Source organism: Orcinus orca, chromosome 2 (genome assembly GCF_937001465.1).
Source record: "Orcinus orca chromosome 2, mOrcOrc1.1, whole genome shotgun sequence".
Lineage (NCBI taxonomy): Eukaryota > Metazoa > Chordata > Mammalia > Artiodactyla > Delphinidae > Orcinus > Orcinus orca.
Window position 1 is genome coordinate 81,272,389 of NC_064560.1, and position 24,040 is coordinate 81,296,428.

At 41.9% G+C, this 24,040-nt stretch overlaps 1 protein-coding gene across 1 annotated transcript in view; it reads left to right on the forward strand.

Annotated features, from left to right (window-relative positions):
- Positions 1 to 24,040, forward strand: part of LOC101281390 (OTU domain-containing protein 7A) — a 387,881-nt gene that overhangs the window by 194,955 nt on the left and 168,886 nt on the right. The window contains exons 3-4 of the mRNA XM_049706859.1: positions 12,861 to 12,955; positions 14,490 to 14,644. Coding sequence (XP_049562816.1) covers positions 14,494 to 14,644 — 151 coding nt within the window. The 5' untranslated portion in view covers positions 12,861 to 12,955; positions 14,490 to 14,493. The remainder of the gene's footprint in view (positions 1 to 12,860; positions 12,956 to 14,489; positions 14,645 to 24,040) is intronic.

Consider the following 24,040-nt stretch of genomic DNA (forward strand, 5'->3'; position numbering starts at 1 on the left):
TAGTAGCTTAAACACATTCAGGTCATAAATTTGTCAGGTTAGTATAGGAAGCTGGTTGGGTTCTTAAAAATTACCTGTCTCAATGTCAGCTATTATAAAATGTTCAGAGCCATCCAGGTTGATGGATGTCTATAAATGTCTTTTTCCTTTTTATTTATTTGTTCCTTTGTTTAGGTAAACTGGCTTGTTCTGTTTGGAGAGATAGAAACTTAGATAAGACTGAATTTTACCAGTCACTAACACGTGAATATTCAACTAATAGGAGCCTGTTAAAAAGCCCAAAAGCTGAAATTCTCCTGTGCTTGTGAAATTTAATTATGTTTTAATGGAAAAGAACGATGACATCTATTCCCTTTGTTTCACTTACTGTAAGTATGCTGGAAACTTCCAAGTGTAAATGTCCAGCTCACTGGAACTTCTATCTAAATGTCCCTTAGACCAGGGGTCCCCAACCCCTGGGCCACCGACTGTTAACCGTCTGCAGCCTGTTAGGAGGTGGGCCGCACAGCAGGAGGTGAGCGGCGAGCAAGCGAACTTCATCTGCTGCTCCCCATCGCTCCCCATCCCTCCCCATCCCTCCCCATCCCTCCCCATCGCTCCCCATCCCTTCTCATCCTTCCCCATCCCTCCTCATCCCTCCCCATCCCTCCGCATCCCTCCCCATCCCTCCCCATCGCTCCCCATCACTCCCCATCGCTCCCCATCGCTCCCCATCCCTCCTCATCCCTCCCTATCCCTCCCCATCGCTCCCCATCCCTCCCCATACCTCCCCATCGCTCCTTATCACTCCCCATCCCTCTCCATCCCTCCCCATCGCTCCCCATCCCTCCCCATCCCTCCTCATCCTTCCCCATCGCTCCCCATCCCTCCCCATCCCTCCCCATCCCTCCTCATCGCTCCCCATCCCTCCCCATCACTCCCCATCCCCATACAAAATCTCAGTTGTCTGTGTTCTGTTCCATTGAACTGTGTATCTATCCTTTCCCAAATACCACGCTGTCTTGACCACAGTAGGTTTATAATGCATTTTTAAATGGGTAGCATGAATCCTCCAACTTCTCTTTTTTCAAAATTGTTTTGGCTAATCTGGTTCCTTCATCTTTCCATATAAGTTTTAGAATCAGCTTGTCCATGTCTACAAAGAATCCTGCTGGGATGTTGAATGGGATTGCATTAAATTTGTAGATGATTTGAGGGTAATTGACAACTGTATTGTATTTTACAATCCATGCAAACAGTACATCTCACCATTTATTTTGGTCATGGTTGGTCTCTTTTGTTGTCTGAGTTTTGTGAGCTCCCTACAGTTTTGTTCCTGGAATATGTACTTGCTCTGTTGATCTCCAGGCCTGTAAACATCCTGTTCTATCTTTCTGGCTCTGTCCATACTTCCTCCACCCACACTCACATGAAGACCAGGTCTCTTCCTCTTCAGTTGCAGAATTCCTAGTTCTTCTGTGGTTTGCAGATGAGAGGTGGCTTCCTCAGCCCCCGCTAATTCTCTCCTCCATGCCAACGTAGGTCAGGCTTGTCTCTCTCATAGCACTAAGCACCACATAATGTCACTGCTTCTTTAATTTGTTCCTTTCAGCCACCAGCCTGAATACTCTTTGAAGGCAGAGCCCAGGCCTGATTTTGGATTGTATGCCTGGCACACAACACAGAGAAAGGGCTCAGTTAACAGCAGTTGATTATGGAAATGTAGAAATAAAGATATGAAGGGAAATGAAGGGGGAAGATAAACTAACAGTTAATGAGGCGCTAGTCTGTGTCAATCACTGTGCAGGGCAGAGATAGATAAATAGATTGATTGATACAGAAAAATTAGATCAACAGAAAGACAGTAAAACAGACATAAACATGTAGAGAGAGAGAGAAAGATAGAAGAAGGTGGACAGACAGACAGACATTCAGACAGACAGATAAAAGCAGAAAATCAGATGAATACATCGACAGACATATATATGTAGATAGACAAATGGGTTGAAAGACAGACAGACATAGAGACCAGCAGATAGACAGACAGTTACTAGATTAGATAAATAGTCAGATAGACAGATAGTAGTAAGATAGATAGAAAATCAGGAAAAGGGGAGGTAGACTGACAGTGAGAAAGACAGATACTTATATGAATATATAGTGAGATAGATAAACATATAATCAGATAGGTAGCCAAACAGAAAATGAGAGAGATTGAAAGGTAGACAGGTAGGTAGATAGGTGAGTAGGCAGATATGTAGGTGGGTAGAAATAGAGAAGAAAGGAAGGGAGGGAGGAAGGGGTATATTTTAGTTAATCTTAACAAAATTCTAAGGAAGGTGTGGTATATTCCCGCCTGTATAGATGAGGAAGTAGATTCAAGGGGCTTTAGTGACCGTCCAAAGGTCATTCTGGCAGAGAATGGCAGCACCCAGGTCCAATCGGCCCGGCCTTTCTTCTTTGCTTCTCCAGTTCCCATCACTGCCTGACCAATCTGAGCCTTTCCTTTCTCTTGTTCCCTTCTGCTTGCATACTTGAGCCCACCTGTCATTTCTTGCTTACCTAATTGAATAGTTTCCGTGGAAAACAATGCTTCAAGTAATGTGTATTATATGAGCACAAGGGCAGAGAGCTCAGAAGGCCAGAAAGTAAAAGGAGGGCTGTGCCTCCTTCAGACATTTTCCTATACATGAGATTCTTTTTCCCTTCACTACTTTTAATTACTCTATAATACATGGACATTCTCATGTGCCTTAGAGAAATTTTCATATTGACACCTCTGAGGCAGGTCATGTCCTGGTGCCATAGGTGATGCAGCCGTTCCCCTTTGACAATCATTTTGGATATTTCCAGCCGTGCTGCAAGGAACATCCTTATTCACACATCCGTGTGCACTTGAGCAAGTCTGACTCTATGGAAGATACCAAAAGGCAGAAGTACAGAGCTACAGGTTATTCACATTTAAAAAATTATATACTGAACAAAATGCCCTCTACTGACCTCACCATGAGCCCCATATATTCCCCCTAGCGGTGGAAAAAAGGACCCATTTCACCTCACCAGAGCTGATCTTTTCAAACTTAATTTTTTGAGGGGCCATTCTGGTGGGGTAGGGGTTGGGCAGGCATGGTTAATGGTTATCTTATTGTTTAATTTGTATTCCCCTCATTATTACTAAGGTTGCTTATCTTTCCGTATACTGATTTGTCATGTGAGCTTCCTGTAAACTGCACATTTCATAAAATTTGCCAAATTTTTCTTGTTCCGTGTGTCTTTAATTATTCGGATATGTTCATTATCTATTCTGAATGTCAATCCCTTGTTTATTATATATTTTCCAAAATTTTCTCCTGTTCTATCTAATTTTGAAGTTTTTACAGGATTTTTTTGTCATTCAGAAGTTTATTGATTTGGCATTTTTGCTGTTATTCATTTTATCAAATTTTTCCGTGATGGGCTGTTTGTATCTTAAGAAGGCTTTCTGTATGAGTCAGGGTAGGCTAAATGCTACGACAAACATTCTTCAAATCCTGGTGCTTTAACAAAGTACAGTTTTATTTTTTGCCATATGTCAGCCCAGTGTGGGTAGCATGGAGAGCTCTCTCTCCCATTCTCTCTCTCTCTGTCTCTCACTCTGTCTCTGTCTCTGTCTCTCTCTCACACACACACACATTTTCCATCCTCTCTCATTGATCTCTGTCTGCCCCTTCCCACACTACTTTAATCAAGTACTTTATGTTTGATGTGTGGTGGAACACACTTCTGCATCCACTTTGAACTTTATCAAAAGCTCTTTGGAATTTCTTGCTTCTTTATTCTTCTAAGTTTTAGAAACTGTCAAATTCCATAAAAATTCTGTTGTGATGGCATTGAATTTATTGTAAGAATTAGAATCTTAAAAATATAGTCTTCCCGTCCATTTATTTTTCTTTCTTTCCTTCAATAAAGATTGTTTTTTGTCCAAAAAAAAAGTTTCTCTCATGTTTGTTGTGTGATCCCTAGTTAATTATAGAAATTTTAATGAAATGGATCTTTTTTGTTTTTTACAAAAATGATTAACTGGCTAATGTTAGTATGTAAAAAAGGTATTGATTTTTGTGTGTTGGTCTTGTTCCAGCCATTTAAAATGTTCTCGTTTGTTCTAAGACTTGGTCATGGGTTTGTTCTGAACTTTGATGGCATTGCTTCTAAAGTTTGCATTATTAGGTAGGATCATTGTTATAAGTTTGGAATAGCCTTTAATAAGTAAAGGAAGTTTTCTTCTATTCCTGGTTTGTTTCGAGTTAGTATAATGAAGGATGTGAGCTTTTCAGCATCTTTTGAGATGACCATATGGTTTTTCTTCTGGAAAGTGTTAATATAGCATATTAGCATTTGGCTAATATGTTTGGCTGTTAGTAACAGAGAGACAAAATAATAGGGGATTTAATAAGAGGGGAATTTGCTTCTCTCTCGTGAGTCTGGAGTGAGCATTTCAGGGATGGCAACTCCACAAATCCCCAGGACTGCCTTCCTGCCAACTGAATCTCCCTGTACCCTTACTCCAATATCAAAGACCCTCGATGGGGCTGGGACTCCAGGGCCCTTCTTTGTCTTTTTATGTCTTTTTCTACAGTTGGATTCAGTTGCTAATCTTTTAAGGTTTTCATCTATGTTTATAAATGACATTGGCCCGTGACTTTCTCTTTTCTGTTGCTTCTTTTCTAATTCTGACGTCTGAATCATTTTCTCTTCATGTAGCAACTAGGAATAAGTTCCACTATAAATCACCAAGTATTTGACTTATTTGGCTTGAACAAATAGGTATTCATATGAGAAGAATGATGGGAAGTCCAGAGGGGTAAGGTCTAGGGCCTGGGCAAATGTTCAGTGATACCATCAGGGATGGACTTGTAACTCCACCAACCTTGCACTTTGCGTCTTGTCCTCTGACTTTCTACAATACCTCATAGACCCAAGATGGCGGGTATTCTTGGAGATGGTATTTCCTTGCTTAAGGCAGAAAGGAGGAGGAAAGGCAAGTGGGAAAGGACTATCAGTTAAGCCTGACCCCTTCTATTAGGGAAGCAAAATCTTTCCGATAAACTCAACCCGGTTGACTCCTGTCTACATCACATAGACCAGAATCGTTCAGTGTGGCTGCATCCAGATTGGTGGATCCCAGCTCAAGGGGGAGAGATTACCAGCAACGGGCTTTGACCCATTTTGATTCATCCCCTGGTACTAGGAATGTTGTCAGTCTCCAAAACTCAAGGGTTCTCCACTGCGACCTGATAAACCAAGACTTTACCAGCAGTAGGCTGGTACAAAGTCTACTAAGAAAATGAATGAGTACCTTTCCATTTCTTTCTACACTCTTGATCCATTTTTCACTCTGTTACCAAATTTTTGTGTCTTTGTTTTCCTAGCACAGCACCTATCCATTCTCTACTCAGAAACTCCCAGCAGTTTCCCACTGGCCTCATGTTAGAGTCCAGATACTCATCCTGACAGCCAGTAGGTCTGACCCTGACCTTTACCTGCAGTCACCATGCCCACAGCTCTCCTACTCATGGTATTCCTGGATCTGGGGACATACAAGTGTGTTTTTGCCTCTTGGCCTGTGCTCATGGTGCTCACCGAGCTTGGAATGTCTTCTTTTCAGCCTTCCTAAATCCTCCTCAAAAACTCATCTTACATTTGGCCTTTTTCATTCTGCCAGGCAGAAGGAACTGCCCCCTTTCTAGTACCCTAATGATTTTGCTTATAAATCATATTATGGTATTTATACTAGTCTGAGTTGAATTATGGTTATTTTTGAGTCTACCCATCAGAATGGAGTAGGAACTTGGATTTAATGTTTTTATTTTGTTTGTTCACTCAGCAGATTTATTTAACATCTGATATATTCCAGCTCATGGTGATGTTAATGCAAAAGATAGGAACCCTGCCCTCCAGGACAACGCTCAGAGAGAGAAGGAGGCAAGTAGGTCAGCAGTGGCAGCCCAGGACCTATACACCTGCTTGAAGTGTTCCTCTCCTGTCATGAGGCCATGGAAGGAGCCTGACCCTTTAGGCTTTTTTTTAGACTCTTTTAACTCGATAGCAAGTACATCGTTTCCCAGAAGACCTGAATAAAATGATTGAAATCAATATTAGAAGTATAAACCTGATTAGTGAGTTGTTTGGATCTTTTTAAACGCTTGTTGATGCCACGTTAGTCTGGTTCAGACATAGATTTTATGCCTGTGTAACAGCTAGATTTGTGAAGCTGGAGAATAAAAGCATAAATCCTTCAAAGCAAGGGAGTCTTGCACGCATTCCAGTGCTGGAGGCTTGAATTGTGCAGGGAAGCTCTGCTGGAGATTTGCAAGGATGCAGATATGCTCTGACATCCAAGTGCCCTTGGAAGGCGATCATTCCTGGGTGTGGGCACCTTCCACAGTTGCAGGGATGTCGCTGTCCTCTACAGGTCAGAATAAGTACCACCATGTCTCATGGCCTTAAAAATGTTCTTCCACGTTCAAGTATTATCTTCAAAATTAGTGATTATGATTTCTTGTGGCTTCTCTAAGAATTGTCTTGTCTTTAATTTGAGTTCAATGTGGGAAGCAGCATGGAAAAAGCAGTCTGTAACTCTTTGGGGATCTTGAGCCTTGAATGTGATGACAGCTGTACGTCTGTTCTCATGTTAAGAACTGTTGAAGAATTAGAGATTTCACTTATTAACATATCATTTCCATGCACACAATAGAAAACCGCAGTAGATCCTACACTCAGTACTATTACCAAAAGTATAAATTTTCGGAGAGACTTTTTTCCATCTTTCCATCCTGGGAGAAAAATCATTAAAAGGTGTGATTGAGTGTCTACTAAGGAAATGTTTTACTTCTGATCATACATCGATGCACATACTGTGTTTCAAAGGCACCAGACATTTGGACATGAGAACATTTGAAGACCCCATACCATTATAAAGGGTTGGTGAATGGCAACCTTAGGTGTAAGTGGGTCTTTGTGGGAATCATTACTCTGCTACTGGGCTCTCTGATCTTCAGTAAAATGGAACAGAGCCACCTGCTTCGCGGAGTTGTTGTCTGAATGAGAGTTAACCCACCCATAAAGCCCTTGGTATACTCAACATCATCCTGGGCCCTTGGCAAATCGTAGTTATTTTCCTCATTTAGCTATAGAGAGGATTTATACCCATGGGAAGAATGTTTATCATTGTCCAACTCCTTTCAAATAAATTTGGAAACTAAGATGAAATGGAATAAATCTGTAGGAAAGTACAGTCTAACGCAACTGAATCCTATAGAAATAGAAAGTCTAAACAGGGTAATTTCCATAGAAAAAAAGTAGAGGAAGTTGTAAAGGGTTCCCTCCAAAAGAAGCATCTGTAACAGATTGATTCACAGGGAATATCTGCCAAACATTCAAATATTAGGTGACTCCAATGCTACTTAGGTTATTGCAAGAGAATTGAGAAGGAAGATAAACATCTGATTTTGCTCTGTGTGTAGGATGTTGACTGTGAAACTTGACAAAGATTGCACATAAAAATAAAAACCGTGTATCAAGCTAATGCATTAATATCAACATAGGAATTTTAAATAAAAACTAGCAAGCTAAAGAAAAAAACACACAAGAAAAGAAATACCAATGAATGATTAAAGGAGATTTAGTCCAGAAGTATGAGTAAGGTTTACTATTAGAAGTTTATTAATAGATCTTAAGAAAAATATCATGTGAAAATCAACATCCATCCATGATAAAACTATTCAGTAAGGTATATGGGTACTTTCTAAACATATGTACACATGTGTGTATAGCCCAAAAGCCAGCAGCCAGCATCTTACTCAGTGTGGCAATACCACTAAAGTTAGGAGCAAAACAAAGATGCCCATTACCTCTATGAATAGTTAATATTATATTGAATTAGTCAATTTGATCAGGTAAGAGAAAACAGAGGCTTAAGAACTGAAAATTCAGAGTAACAATCTCTATTTGCATATGACGTGATTGTATATCTAGCAAACCAAAAATAAGTGAAAAAAAAGACCCTATGGATAAATTTCTACAAACATTAATTAAGAATTTAGTAAAAGAGCAGGATATAAATTTAACAGCCAGAAGTCAATAGCATTGTTTATAAATATGATAACCAGTTAACACACATAATGGGAGAAAAGATACCTTTTATGGATACCTAGGCATAAATATAACAGGAAAATACAGAAATAGACCCAATTGCATATGCAAACCTACCATATAGCGATGAAGACATCTGAAATCAGAGGGGCTTCCCCACTGATGGGTTTTTTTCTCCTAAGTGGTATTAGAATAGCTGGATAGACAGGGAAAATGATAAAATTGGATCCATTCCTCACTTGATCCACCAAGATCAAGTCCAACTGCATCAGCGCTTTCAATATAAAAAAATAAAACCCTTCAGTTAGTAGCAGGAAACATGAGTGAATTCCTCTATAATCTGGTAATGGGAATTTTTTTTTCAGATTAAGAGTCAGAATCCAGAAGCATAAAGGAAAAGATAGAAAACTATATATAAACTAGTTTTAACAGACACATTTTAGAACAGTTTTAAGTACACAGCAGAGTTGAGCAGAAAGTATGGACAGTTCCCATATAACTCCTGTCCCCACACACGGAGCCTCCACCGCTGTCAGCATCCCACACCAAAGTGATACATGTGTTACAATCAATGAACTTACACTGGTACATCCTCATCAACCAGGGTTCATAATGTACATCAGGGTTCACTCTTGGTGTTGTGCATTTGTTGGTTCGAAACCTTGGGAGTTCTCAGGGAGAAATCCCAAACTGGCCCACGTTCTCATATTTAATGAAACTAACTTACCTAAGGAAAGAAGCAAACAAATAAATGTGTGGAGTGCTTTCTAGGAAGTTGGATGGTTCTTTACTCTATTTGGTTATATAAACCTTATCATTTAAGGAGCTTATCATTTAAACTTGACATCAACTTGCTGATTTAATAAGGAACAAAAGCCTAATGCATAATAAAATGTGAGGGAAGTGCATTTTTAGCATTATTTCCATTTTAGCAATATTTCCCAAAGTGTGGAATAGCCCAGCCTGTGGATAAGCCTGGCCCCCAGCCTCCACATGTGACGTGCACAGTCCTCTGTGTGTGTGTGTGTGCGCACGCAAGAGAGATCTGCGTGTTAAGAGGGTGTCTCCGTGGCAATAGCTTTTGTCCTATCTAGTTGGGATCCCTGCGTGTGTAGCGTGACAGAGTTTACACTGTCACAGGGGTTATAGGGTAGCACCGCTGGGACCGAGCACGACTGTGGTTGGTTGGTCAGGAGTCAGGCAGGACGCTGAGGGGAGCCGCACAAGAGACATCCTCGATGTGACAGACAGACCAGAGCACCTGTGAGTGTGCAGGACACCCTCCCAGGACTGTGGCCTCAGGGAATCAGGGGCCTGGGAGGGAGTGAGGGAGCCAGGGGTTGTGACAGGCTAGGCCAGGCTACAGTTGCCCAGACAGAAGGGCATGGGAAGGACCTCTGTGCTCTGGGCTCCCGGGTGACCCTTGCAGGGCTCCCAGCAGAAGAACGGCCACCTCAGTCTCACTGCCTGTTGAGGGGAAGGTAAAAGGCCGAGGACAGCTCTTGTCCCAAGAGGAAGACCAGGACACATCCCTTCAGCGCCACCCAGCTCTCCCTTCTCAAACCTCCATCACCTCACACACAGAGAAGAATCATGCAAATACCTTCTCAATAGATAACCAGCAAGGACCTACTGTGTAGAACAGGGAACTAAACTCAGTATCTTATAATAACCTATAAGGGAAAAGAATCTGGAAAAGAATATATATATGTATATATTTATATATATGTAAAACTGAATCACTTTGCTATACACACGTTGTGTGAAACTAACACAACGTTGTAAATCAACTATACTTCAATTTAAAAAAATAAATAAAATCATTTATTAAAATATATAACATATATTTTTAAAGAGCACATAAATTATTTTTTAAAATACCTACTCAAGGATAAAGAGCGTGTCCCCCAAAATGTTTTTAGGAAAATGCCTAGCCAGGGGCCTGGTCCTCAGGACATGGTTAGTGACTCTTCTGATTCTCAGAGAGTTGCCCCCATGCTGGTGGTTTGTGACTAGAGCCAAGGGTACAGCCCCCTTGTAGGCACATAGGTGGCCCTCGGGAAGGGAGCTGGCAGCTGGCGGCCCCCCACCATGGATGGCCTCAAGGGAACAATGCTGTGTTCACTGTACCTGCTGCATAAGCCACAGAGACACCCCCGCCCACGTGGAGTCGTCCTCACAGGGCGGCCGGGAGCAGGAGAAGGGCAAGTTCATGGCTATGTAAAAATGGAAGGAAGGACTCTCGGGTTCATTTTTTATCAATTTTCACATAACAACCAGAAACTTCTGCTCTTCTCTCTTTTTTGAGACATTCAAACCACAGGATGTTACAACAGAAAGTGTCCTTAGCTCACTTAACCAAAGCGCTGTATTTTGCAGGGAAGGGGCCGGAGGCTCCAGGATGAGCTTGGATGGTGGGTGCAGAAGCAACTCCCCTGACCCCCCTGCCTGGGCTCCCCACAGAGTCCCACTGTGCATTTCCAGGCCTCCACATCCATCTGCCCTGGACTCAGGGACTGGGGCACAGCCAGGAAGGAGGGTGCCTGCCATCCTGCCTGTGTCTGAACAGTGATACTCAGCAAGGTAGGGGCACACCGTGCCTCTGGTGCTCTCGGGAACGAGCACCTGCCTGTCTGCATCCATGCCTACACGTAATCAATTAGCAAACCTGCTGGTATTTCCAGCGGGACTGGGCGAGAGCAGTGAGAACACATGCATCCCCTCTATCATCCAGGCTAGCTCTTCAGTGCTTCCAGAGGCAGCAATTTGGTTCCTCAGTGGAGACCTGGGCAGGAGAGTGTTGTCCTTATCATCACCAGTTGGAGAATAGCTCACTTTTACTGAGCATGTGCTGTGGGCCGGTGTGTTTCATGCACTAACTCCTTCAAACTTTAGATCGGCTAAGAGGTACTATTATGATTTTAATCCACCAATGAGTAAACTTAAACAGTGTACCTGAGGCCACACAGGCAGTGGTGGTGGAGCCACTTTGGCACCGAGAGACTGATTCCAGGGCCAAGCCCCATCCCCAGACTGCACTGCGTCTCCTAAGGCAAAGCCACAGCGGGAACAGCTTGACACACCCCTGTCCCCAGGGCAGGAGGCAAGACCCTCAGAGAAGTTCTGTCCAAGGGCCAAGATATAGAGCTGGGATATGGCCACCCAGGCCCTCACAGGGCTAGAATGGGCCCGGGTGCCTTGGCCATGCAAGGCAGGTCGAGGGGCCTAGCAGTGCTCTCTGGAGGGCTGGCATGGGGCAGTGGGGGTGAGGACGGCCAAGGTGGCCGGGAGCCCGTGTCCCCACTGGCCTGGCTCCTCCTGTGTCATCACAGCGCGTGAAGGTGTGGCCTCAGTGGCATTAGGTTTAAGAAATAAGTCTTCAAGGGGACGTGCACATTAGCCTCTTGCACGCAAATGTTTGTACTTGACTGTGGCGAAAAGGTCATTTGAAGCCCACCCTTTAATTTCTGTCTGTGTGGAGGACAAGGCACAGAGGAGGAGGTGTGGGCATGAATCTGCATTGCAGCGTTGGTGAAAGCCGGTCTTGGTCCCAGGTTGGCAACCTGGTGTAAGTGTAGAAATGATTTAGGTTGAGTTATGCACAACAGCCAAAAGTTGGAAACAACCAAGGGTCCAGCTACAGATGAATGGCTAAACAAGGTGTGATCCACCCATAGGTGGATTATTATTCAGCCTTGTTGTGGCCTGCATTCTGTGACCTCCCAAAATTCATATTTTGAAGCCCTAACCCCCAATGTGATAGTATTAGGAGGTGGGGCCTGCAGGAGGTGATAGGGCTTAGGCGAAGTCATGAGGATGGAGCCCCCATGATACAGTTAGTGCCCTTTTGAGAAGATACCAGAGCTCTTGCTCACTCTGCCACGTGAGGACCCAGGGAGAAGGTGGCATCTACAAGCCAGGATGTGGGCTCCCACCAGACACCGGAGCTGCTGGCACCTTGATCTCGGACTTGCCAGCCTCCAGAACTGTGAGAAATCAATGTCCCTTGTTTGAGCCATCCGGTCTGTGGCATTTTGTGACAGCATCCTGAACTAAGATGAGCCTTAAAAAGGAAAGAAATCCCAACACCTATTACAACACAGATGCACCTTGAAGACACCATGCCAAGCAAAATAAACCAGTCACCGAAGGACGGATATTATGTGATTTACTGATAGGAGGCTCCTGAAGCCGTCAAATTCAGAAACAGAAAGTAGAGTGGTGGTTTCCAGGGGCTGGGGGAGGGGGGAAATGGGAGTTATTGTTTAATGTGGACAGAGTTTCTGTTGGGGAAGATGAAAAAGTTCTGAAGATGATGGTGGTGACGATGATGCACAATAATGCAGAATGTACTTAATACCACTGAACTGCACACTTCAAATGGTTAAAATGGTCAACTTCATGTTATGTATGTGTTACAACAATAAAAACATGCAAGATTCAATGTATTGATGGGGTGCTTACTATTAAGGTTGAAAACAGCTCTGTAATGGGAAAGGGATCCTCACTGAAATATAAGTACTTGCTACAAGGAAGAAATTTGAGACACCACCCCCCTTGCAGAAGCCCCCAGACGTGGGAGGTGATGGCCACCCAGTAAGTAGGTGCCTGTAGGGCCCAGGAAGGCAGCGGGCTTGATGCAGGCAGTCAGCCGAGCCCCAGGTGCACCTCCTGTGACACGAAGCAAAGCCTCAGCCTCTGGCTGACTGTCAGGAGAGTAACATGCTCTTATCTTCTGCTTTGTCCCCCAGGTGGCAGTGACCAAAGAAGAGGCTCTCCTGGCCGAGGCCCCAGTACATGGAGAGAAGGAAGACAGCAATCTTCTAATTGGAGCCACATACATTAGGTCAAAGCATTTTCTTATTTTCGAGCCACACCAACTCAAAAATCACACCCCAGTCAGAGCCATGTGCAAGCTGGTGTAGTAACAGTGAATGTCTCTGAGGTCACAGGCCCCACTGTCTCGTTCCTCCATCCTGGCACCTTCGACGAGCTTATTTCTCCAACTCTTACAAATGCTCACGTGGGCTCAGAGAAGTTACACAGCATGACACAGCTCATCACAGGGGCAGAGCTGGGGCTGAGTTTAGGCCAGCATTTCTGGCTCTAAAGCAGCAGCAGTCGGCACAGACCTAGCCCTCTGAGCAGGGCCCGTCCAAGTGCTTATCTTGAAAAAGGAACGGGACACTCATCAATAGCATGGGATTTAAACTCACCCCACGACATGTAAAGTTAATTACATATTCATTAGGATAACATTTTCCATCATCTTTACTCAGCAAACTTTCTGTGAAGGTCCAAATAGTAAATATGTTTAGTTTTTTAATTTTAATTTGATCTGTTTATTTTATTTATTTATTTATGGCCGCACTGCATGGCATGCTGGATCTTAGTTTCCCGACCAAGGATCAAACCCATGCCCTCTGCAGTGGAAGCGCAGATTCTTAACCACTGGACCTCCAGGGAAGTCCAGTATGTTTGGTTTTGTGGGCCTTGTGGTCTTCTCTGTTTTAACTGCTCGACTCAGCCACGTGCACAAGCGACCACAGACAGTACAACGAGTGGGCGTGGCTGGTTCCAATACAACTTTATTCACAAAGTCAAGTGGTGGACCAACCCCTTATTGAAGGAGACAGAGGGTGCATTTGTGCTTTATCAGGCATGTCTGTATTACCACTGGTGGCCCTGGTTCACTGGTGGGAGTCACCCTCACATGCTGTGTGCTGGTTGGTTTTCCCCAGCAGCCGGCTGGCACCGTCGGCCTGTGGTCAAGCTGCAGGGCACTGTTTTATCCCCCTACCTGGGATTATTCTGCCTAGGAAATCTGAGAGCTTTATGAATTTTGTTGGATTGTTGTTGTGAGAATGACAACTCTTGGAAAGTTGGCGAACGGTTTGTCCTCTTCAGCAAGTGTAGTATTTCTGTCGACTCTGGATTGATGTGGAATCTTTCCTGAGAGCCAAGTGAGGGGGAGGGCTGAGGTGGGCACAGGGATGGGTCAGTGATAAAGGCGTAGGTGGGATATAGTGGCAACACAATTACATTTGTGGAAGTGTTACACGTCTGCATAACTTGGAAGGGGATTAGAAATCTAGCGACTCCAAATGAATCTTAAGATCCGGTGTTTAATTTTTCTAGACCAACCTTTTCAATCGATAGTCACTGAAATAGACAGAACGCAAAGTAGGAAGCACTGAGCTGGGAATGCCCCCTCTCTCCTGTGGCAGCTACAAAGGGAAGACATTTGAGTCCGACTTTTATTATTTATTGTCACACATCAGGCAATCAGGCAATGTCCCACATTGGCTCAAACATATGGCGCAGCAAGCAGAACTGGTTTCTTCTCTCCATCATGTTTGCCTCTCTGTTCTCTCCTGCAGATGGATGGTTTCTAGCCTGCTTCCAAACCCCACCTCAGCTGAGTGTTGGGCGGCCCTTCTACACGATCCTATGACTCTTGATATGGACGCAGTCCTGTCAGACTTTGTTCGGTCCACGGGGGCAGAACCTGGTCTGGCCAGAGACCTGCTGGAAGGTAGGCCTCCTCCAGCCCACCCCCCAACCCAGTGGCAAAAGATAAGAAGGTTTCTCTTACCTGACGAGGGTGGTACTTAGACTCCTAAAAAAGCAAAAGAAGGTGTGGATGATGAAATCACTTTTGTTATTCTTGTCTTTCTTTGGGGAATGGAATAGATCACCCAACTCTCTACAGTAAAAGAGCAGAAGGCATTAGCTAAGCTTTGCTTTGCATTAAAGCTTACACATACCGAGTCAAAATCTACCAATACCTATTTTTTAAAGAAAAGGTATTTAGTAAAGCAGAAATTAGAGAACATTCAAAGAAACACTTTTATTGGAGACCGTAGCTTCTTATCTTTGTCTTAGCTGAGACAAAAATAATTTAGGCCAAAGTTTTTGGTGAAAAAACAACTAATAGCATAAAATAGTTGAAAATAATTCACAAGCAAGAAGGCAAATTCATCCTCAAGCTTTTAGAGTAGGTATCATTCACTACATGAAAAATGTGCATAGTCCATATTTAGAATGTTTTGAGATAGTTATTCAGCTATAATCATAATGAAATAAAAAGTAATGTTTAGTTTCAGTCTCTAAAATGGATTTACTCTGTGTATTTTTGAAATTTCTTTTTTCGTGGTGGGGTGAAGGGAAGAAGTGGGAAGAACCAATGACAGCTTCTTAGGAGAGTCCTGTGTGTGAAAGGGGAAAATTTTTAAACAATTAATCTTTGCTTCATATGTATAAATTCCTACTTGTGAAATTAGCAAATACTTGGTCAAGTCGTGTTAAGTCACAATGATTCCTTCATTCACTTAGGGAAAAATATGAATTACTGTAGATTTGTATGACTGGAGGTAACTATTCAATCCTATTGAAAATTAGCCGCTTATTGGGGGTTTCTGATTAAATGGCAGTAGTTTTTAAATTTCCCTGAACCTCCCAGAATTTCAAACAAACTCGAGGTTTACAATAAAATATGCTTAGAGAATATCTGTGATATATGTGAATCAAAGTGCTGTTCCAATGTCTCCCTGATAGCTTTCACTGCTTTTCTTAATTTCAGTGAGCAGTCATATGGAGAAGTAGGTTTACAGCGAGATTGGCAACAAGGGCTGGGGTCAAGTCCAGACTCAACATTTACTGGCTACGAGATGCAGAGCAAATTATTTCATTTCCCTTAAGCCTCAGTTTTTTTTTTCTATACAGTGAGCCTAACCCACTTTCCAGGGCGATCGTAAACATTAGGAGTTGTGATGTAAATGCCCAGGTGGAGTGAGCAGCGTGTAGAGATGCTCAGACAGTAGCAGAAGATCTTGTCCGTGGTTGCCCTCTTTGCAACTGGTACTGACCTCGCTGCTGAGACCTGGTTAGGCTTCAATTGGAAGCAAGAGTTGTCAACTCTTTTCTTTTTTCTTTAATTTTATTTTTTAAGGGAAAATACAGGAAAATGACTTTTTGTGTACAGTTCTAAGAATTCGAGCATGTGTATAGATTTGTGTTATTATGACCGCTCTCAGAACACAGAACTGTCGCATCACCCCCAAGTACCCCTCCTGCTCTCTTTAACGCTGTGCCTTCCCCAACCCTGGGCACTGGCAACCCCTGCTCTGTTTTTTTATCACTTTGGCTTTGTCTCTTTCGAGAACTTTATATACATGGAGTCACGCAGAACCTAATCTTTTAAACGGGCTTCCTTTCACTCAGCATAATTATTTTGAGATTCATTTGAGCTGTTGTGCGTATCCATAGTTTGTTCCTTTGTTCTACTGAGTGGTACCCATTGTAGAGATGGACCATGGACTGTTTAGCCATTCACCTGTAGGGAGCATTCAGTTGTTTCCAGTTTTTACAGTTAGACTAGAACTGCGATACACTTGAGAACAGGGGTTTTGTGAACACAGTTTTAATTTTTCTAGGGTAAACACAGGGGAGGGGTTGCTGGTTCACATGGTAAGTATATGTTTAACTTTAAAAGAAGTTGCCAGACTGTTTTCCAGAGTACAATACCGTTTTGCATTTCCACCAGAAACGTGTGAGAGTGCCAGCTGCCCCACATCCTCACCAGCTCTTGGCTTTTTTAAAAAAAAATTTAGCCATTGCAGTAGGTTTAGAATGGTATTTCCTCATCATTTTCATTATCATTTCCCTAGTGACTAATGATGCTGAGTTTTTTTCATGTTATAATTTTTCATCTATGTATTTTCCCTGGCAAAATATCTGTTCAAGCCTTTTTCCTATTTCTCAGCAAAATTAGGTTGCTATTTTTTTTATAGTTGAGTTTTGAGAGTTCATTATATATTCTGAGTATAAATCCTTTGTCAGATACTTGATTTGCAAATATTTTCTCCCAGTCTGTGCTTGACTTTTCACTCTCTGAGCAGTGCCCTTGGCAGAGCAGAAGTTTTTAATTTTGATCAAGTCCAATTTATCATTTTTTTTTCTTTTATGGATCATGCTTTGGATGACATGTCTAAGAACCTTTGCATAACCAGGTCATGAAGATTTTCTCCTGTGTGAACTCTTAAAAGTTTTATACTTTCATGTTTTCATGTAGATTTCTGACTCATCTTGAGTTGATTTTTGTATAATGTGTGAGATTTAGGGTAAGGTTCATTTTTATGCATATAGATGACCGGTTGTTCAAACCAGTTTTTGAAAAGCTTATCCTTCGTCTTTGAATTGCCTTTGCACATTTGTCACAAACCAACTGAGGGTTTTTGTAGGAAACTATTTATTGATGCCGGTTCAGTTCCACTGATGGATATGTCCATTCCTTAGCCAATACTCCACCGTCTTGATTACCATAGCTTTGTAGTGAGTCTTAAAATCAGCATGATTCTTCCAATTTTATTCTTCTTTTTCAAAAGTGTTTCAAGTATCCTATTTTTTTGCCTCTCCATATAAACTTGAAGATTGGGTTACCTCTATCTATAAAGTTTCCTGCTGGAATTTTTATTGGAATTATGTTAAATCTATAAATCAATGCTAACTATGTTACGTTTTCCAACCCATGAAGTCAGTGTAGCTATATTTTCCATTTATTTAGGCCTTATTTCAGTGCTTTCATGAACATTTTGTAGTTTTTAGCATATCAGATCCTGTACGTATTTACTAAGATCTATATCTAGGGAGGAATTGAACTTCTGTAGATGGTATTTTTTTTAAGTTTGGTTTCTAATTGTTCATTGCTCGTATATAATCAACATGCAATTGATTTTTCCATGGTGTCCTCATATCCTGCAATCTTACTAAACTCAATTATTTGTTCAAGAGTGTGTGTCTGTATTCCTTGAAATTTTCTATGTAGACAATTATGTTGTTTCCTTTCCAATGTGTATGCCTTTTATTTATATTTCTTACCTTACTCTTATTCTTCACTTATTCCTGTTTATTGCACTGGCTAAGACTTCCAGTTAGAGGTTGAATAAGAGTGGTGAAAGGGAACATCCTTGCCTTGTTCTTGATCTTAGAGGGAAAGCTTTCAGTCTTTCAGCTTTATATAGAATGGGTTTTTGTTGATGTTCTTTGTCAGGTGAAGGAAATACCTTTCTGGTCCTAGTTTGCTGAAAGTTTTATCATGAATAGTTGTTAAGTTTTTTCCAAATGCATCTTCTACATCAGCTGATATGATTGAGTTGTTTCTATTCTTTAAACTGCTAATGTAATGTATTGCATTGATTGCCTTCTAATAGTAAACCAGCCTTTCAGCCATTATTTCTTTAAAGATTCTTTCTGCTGCACATTTTTCTCCTCTCTTAATGGGACTTGGATGATATAAAGGTTAGACCTTTTGTTATTGTCTTACAGGTCCCTACAGTTCTACACAATTTGTTTTCCAGTCATTTCTCCGTCAATTTTTCAGATTGGATAACTTCTGTTAATCTACTTATAAATTTACTGAATCCCCTGTCATCTCCATTCTGTTACTGAGCCCATCCAATGACTTTTTATTTTAGTTGTTGAATTTTTTCATTTCTAACATATCCACTTGATTCTTCTTTATATCTTCTGTTTCTTTGCTGAGACTTTCTGTATTTTTCAAGAGTGTTTGCTCTCTCTTACTGGTTAGAAAATATAATAACTGCTTTAAAGTCTTGGTCAGATAATTTCAATATCTATGGCATCCCAGCATTGCTATTGAGATTTCCCTGGGTTTTTTGGTATAGTGAGTAAATTTCTATTGTATCCTAGATATTTTGAATATTATGTTTTGAGACTTTGGTTGTTTTTTAAATCTTATGGCAGATATTGTTATTTTTGTTTTAGGAAGTAATTAACCCAGTAGGGTTCAGACCACAAGTCCTCAGTTCCCCAAGACTTCTGTGGATCGTGGTTTCGACTTCAAGTCTTTGAGAAGTGCTGTTGGATCTGTCTGGTGTATGTACCACCTACTGGCCAGTCTGGGACTTAGGCAAGTCGTCTGTCCCATATTTTACTGCTCCAAGTCTCTGGAGTCTATTTAGGGTCAGATCCATACATGTGCAGTTCAGGGGTAAGCCCAAGAGTTCATAAACAACTTTAAGGGGTTGCTTTCCCAAGCTCCTGCCTTACCATAATTGCCTCGATAGTTCTGCGTCCCTGGGACTCTGCTCTCCAGCCCTTCAGCCAGCACCCTGAGGCTGTGTGTGCCCCGCACTCCTGCACACTTGATTTGACTGCACCCACCTCAGAGCTGAGCAGAGGCCAGAGAGAGAGCAACAGCAGTGGGGCTCGCCACACCCGCTGGGATCCACAGCTCCTCTGATTAGAGAGGAAGGTTCTCTGCCTTCCTGTTCTGATTTCCTGCCATCTCCCATTGCTGCCACAGGATTGCTTGAGGTCTGGGGCACAAGAGAACTGAGGAAAAAAATTTAAGAAAAAAAAAGATAAATAAGGGACTTCTACACTCTCTCTGAACATTGTAGACCCCCTTCCTGCTTCTTGAGCCAGAGGAGAGGTCTCCTCTTGGAACCAATGCCCACTTCTGAGTTCTGGGCTGCACTGAGTTCACGTCAGAGAGACTGGAAATAAAAAGTGATAAACTCACCACCAGTTCTGTGGTCTTCTTCCTCAGTCTGCCTGCTCTCATTACTTCTCTGAATAATGAAGTAATAGGTGAAGTAATAATGAAGTAATAGTAGCAGGTGAATAGATGCTTTCAGTAGGAGAGACGCAGTGGGGTGTCCTTCCTTCATATACCCTGGAACCTGTCTTCTGTTTTTACAAGTGGGAAGGCCATGGTTACCTACGTATGGTGGGTTCTTTAAATTGTCAAAGGTATTTGGGTCAAGATTTTTCTAAAAGTCAGTGTTTCAAAGAACAAACTATTTTCATTGTGAGGTCTCAGATCTTCCTAAGGGTAAAAAAATTTCAGTGATGGCAGAAGCTGGGTGAAAGGTACATGGACCCTCTCTGTAGTGTTTTTTAAACTATTTGTGTGTTTTTATGGAAGCAACCTAAATGTCCATCGACAGATGAACAGATAAAGAAGACATGGTATATATATACACACAATAGAATACTACTCAATTATTCATATAAAAAAGAATGAAATAATGCCATTTGCAGCAACATGGATGGACCTAGAGATTATCATACTGAGTGAAGTAAGCCAGACAGAGAAAGACAATTATCATATGATATCACTTACATGTGGAATCTTAAAAAATGATACAGATGAACTTATTTACAAAACAGAAAAAGACCCGCAGACATGGAAAACAAACTTACAGTTACCAAAGGGGAAAGGTGGGAGGGGATAAATTAGGAGTTTGGGATTAACAGATACACACTACTATACATAAAACAGATAACCAACGAGGATCTACTGTATAGTACAGGGAACTATACTCAATATTTTGTAATAACATATAAGGGAAAAGAGTCTGAAAAAATGTATATATACCTACACATATATGTGTGTATGTATGTATAACTGAATCACTTTGCTATACATCTGAAACTAACACAACATTGTAAAACAACTATACTTCAATTTTTAAAAAGAGTAAAGTAAAAAAAATTGTGTTTTTAATTAATTAATTTTTTTAAAAAATAAAAAGTTAAAAACACACAGTGATGGGAATCACAGTACAGCAGAGGAAGGCCAATGAGAAGAAAGAGTAGCAGAGGCTGATATAAATCTGGCAAAAAAGGCAGGATAGGGACAACGGGATAAGCAGAGACAAAGGCAGAGGAAGTGAACAACAATCAGCCTCTGGGTGAAAGGGTGTGTCCTTACCTGGCCGCGGGCTTCCCTTTGCCAGTTGGTCAAGTGGTCCTTCTGAAACAAAGGTCAGGTTGGGTGACTTTGTTTCCCAGATTCCTCTGATATCCCCTCTACCTGCAGAATAAACTCCTTCACAAGCCACTCAGGTCCCTTCAGCATCCAGCCCTGCTCCATCCCTTCTACCTCATCTCCCACTGCATCCCTTCACCATCCTTCTCCCCAGACACACCATACACCTCTGTGCTTGTGTTTAAGGTCATGTCTAGTGCTGCCCACTCCCCCGCACACACACTCTGTCTCACTCTTTATTCTACTCCTCTTCCAAGTTAGACCACAAGCTCCATGACAGCAAGGACCCTTCCAGGTTTTGCCCACTTTGTCCCCCCACCATTGGCACATGCTAGCCCCTCAATAGTGTGATCTGGCTGCTGGGAAGCAGGAACAAGCAACCAGAAGGAAATCCTCATGTGCATGGAGACAAACAATAAACAGCATAAATGAGTTAGATGGTATTTTAATGGTTAATGCCATGACAAAACCCGTATAAGGGGAGCAGGTATTGGGTGTGGGTATGGGTGCAATTTTAAGTTAAGGTTGTCAGAGAAGGCCTCACTAAAAAAAATGGAATCTGAACAAAGATTTGAGGTATGAGAGAGTGGATACCCGGGAAAGAAGTTTCTAGGAACAGTTGGAATGAGTTGGTCATTCCTTGCCGTTCCTCAGAACTTTGTAGACTTCTATTACAACAGATATTTGGTTGTGTCTTATTTGATAATTGATCACATACTTTTTTTCCTCATTAAATTAGAAGTTCTTTGGAAAATAATCTGAAAAAGAAAAAATACATATATACATATATATGTGTGTATGTACGTATAACTGAATCACTTTGCTATACATTTGAAATTAACACAACATTGTAAATTAACTATACTTCAGTTTTTTAAAAAAGATAATAATGGAACCAATCTAAAGGGAGTTTTCCTGATTAAATTAAAGGGATATATAAAATATAAAGAAAAAGAAGTTCTTAAAAACAAGGACAGTAGCATTGATGACAGTAGTTAGCATTTATGAGGCATTGTTCTATATCAGACACTAGGCTCTTTAAATGTGATGTCTTATTTAATCCTTGCAACACATTAACAAAGTCTTAGTTTTCCCATTGTAGGCAAGAAAACCGAGGCCAAGAAAATTCCTTGAATTTACAGTCAGGACGTAGCAGAACCACATGTGAATCCACTTGTGACACTAAATACCAGGTTTTTTCCTGCAAAACCGGATCACCTACCATTGATTCCTGTACCCACTGTGTCCTTGTAGAGTATAGCAGCATTTCGCATGCTATGTCCATTCGGAAGAATTTTAATGAATCACTGGAGGAATGTTTGAGTAACCCATTTTATGATGTGACTAATTAACTTTTCAAATAAAATACCACTTCAAGAGACCACAAAGACTCTTCAAAAACTAGAACTAATAGCTAACATTCATGTGCCAGGCACTGTCTGGCCACTTGACATATATTAAAAGTTGGTTAAAAAGATTTTCGAGTGGGAGGCCAAACACGTGGGTTCTTGAAGTGTCGGTTCCCTACTTAAAGAGAAAGCGACTCTTACACTTTTACAATAACTGTGAATTTCAGGCCTTGCAGCTTTACCAAGATATTCTTTCCATGCCTCACTTATGTTGCTATCCATGGGGGACAAATATCCTTGAGCAAAGAAACCAGGCTGCATTTAGAAAAAACATTAGCTGGAAATTAACATCTCACCTGTCCCTAGTCTAATTTTTCAGAATCTTTGTGGAATTTTCAAAATTAAGGACCATGGTGACAAGTGAGTTAAATCGTATTCTCAAAACTATATATGCACGTAGGGAAGCTGTCCACGTATTTTAAAATGCATGTATGTTTACCAGTTGAGTTGGTAACTTGATAACCAAAGTTTCTAAAGTTGTTTATGAGGAAATATACCCTTTTCCAGTACTGGGTTCCTTGGGTTTGAAGTATATTTAGTTTGGAAATATGCAAATGGTGGTCCAGCTCGTATGGAGAGGCAACTCCCAATCACTTGCCAGTCATATTGACAGGTAATTCCATTAACCTTTACGTTTGGCCTTTGAAAATGTTCCTATGATACAGGGACAGCAGCTGCTGGCTTGGATAAATGCAGTAATGCTCCAAAGCATACACCCAAGAAATGGGGGAGAGATGGAGGCAACTCAGGGGAGCATGTGTTTAGCAGAAGTCTCTCCTTAGCCTGACAGCTGATCATCCACTCCCAGCAAACCCACAAGGCTGCCATGGAACATTTCACAGGTGGGAGGAGCCCAAAGGCCCTCTGCCTGGAGCCTGGCCAGTCGCCGTGGCTGACCCAGGATGCTTTGGCTCCAAGAGCCACACTAACTTATTAAACACCCAGGAAACCAAAGTGGGCGCCAGAATGGTCACACTTTTAATTACAGTGAGAAATAAAAGTGTCCCAAGGCCAGATTCACCACATGTTTTACCCAGAGCATCCTTTCTCTGCAGTCAAGCTAGATCTGAAGCCCAGTCTTGAACACACGTCACCTGATTTACCAGGAGAATTCACTGCTCTAACTTTTTTCAAATTTGCATGATTAGAGGGCTGCTGTGAGCAAGTCCCACGTCCCTGAGTGGGAAGAAAAAAGCAGCCTGGTGACTGTGAATCCTGAGTGGGAATTAGAGGAGAAGGTCGGATGGCCTCTGGCCAGAGCCGGGATTACTTTTGAATCTAGAAATGATTACTGAAATGAAACCACAGGTTCCTCCCCCTACTGTCCTGTCCCCAGATTAGTCGTATTTGAAATAACCAAAAAAAAAAGTCCTCTCCAGGATCCAATTTCCAAGACACCTCCTCTAGCATGGTCCCATTCAGGAGGAAACATTTTCTCCTTAGACGGGTGAGTGTATTTAAATACTTGTGAAAACAAACTGAGACCATTAGGACTATGTGTGGTAGTTCTGTTCTGGCACGCTAATCAATTAAGTAGATCCCTCGTTTCCTTTCCCTTAGGGAAGATTGTAACCCCAGGTACCATCACTGGCTGCTTGAAATTAAATGCTTCCTCTCTGGAAAGCCAACCACATCCATTTCGGTCTTTCTGGAGGATGTCTCCACCTGAGCTACCCACCTTTTTGTGTTCTTCTACCTTGCTCCCCTGATAGGCATGTTCCTCCAG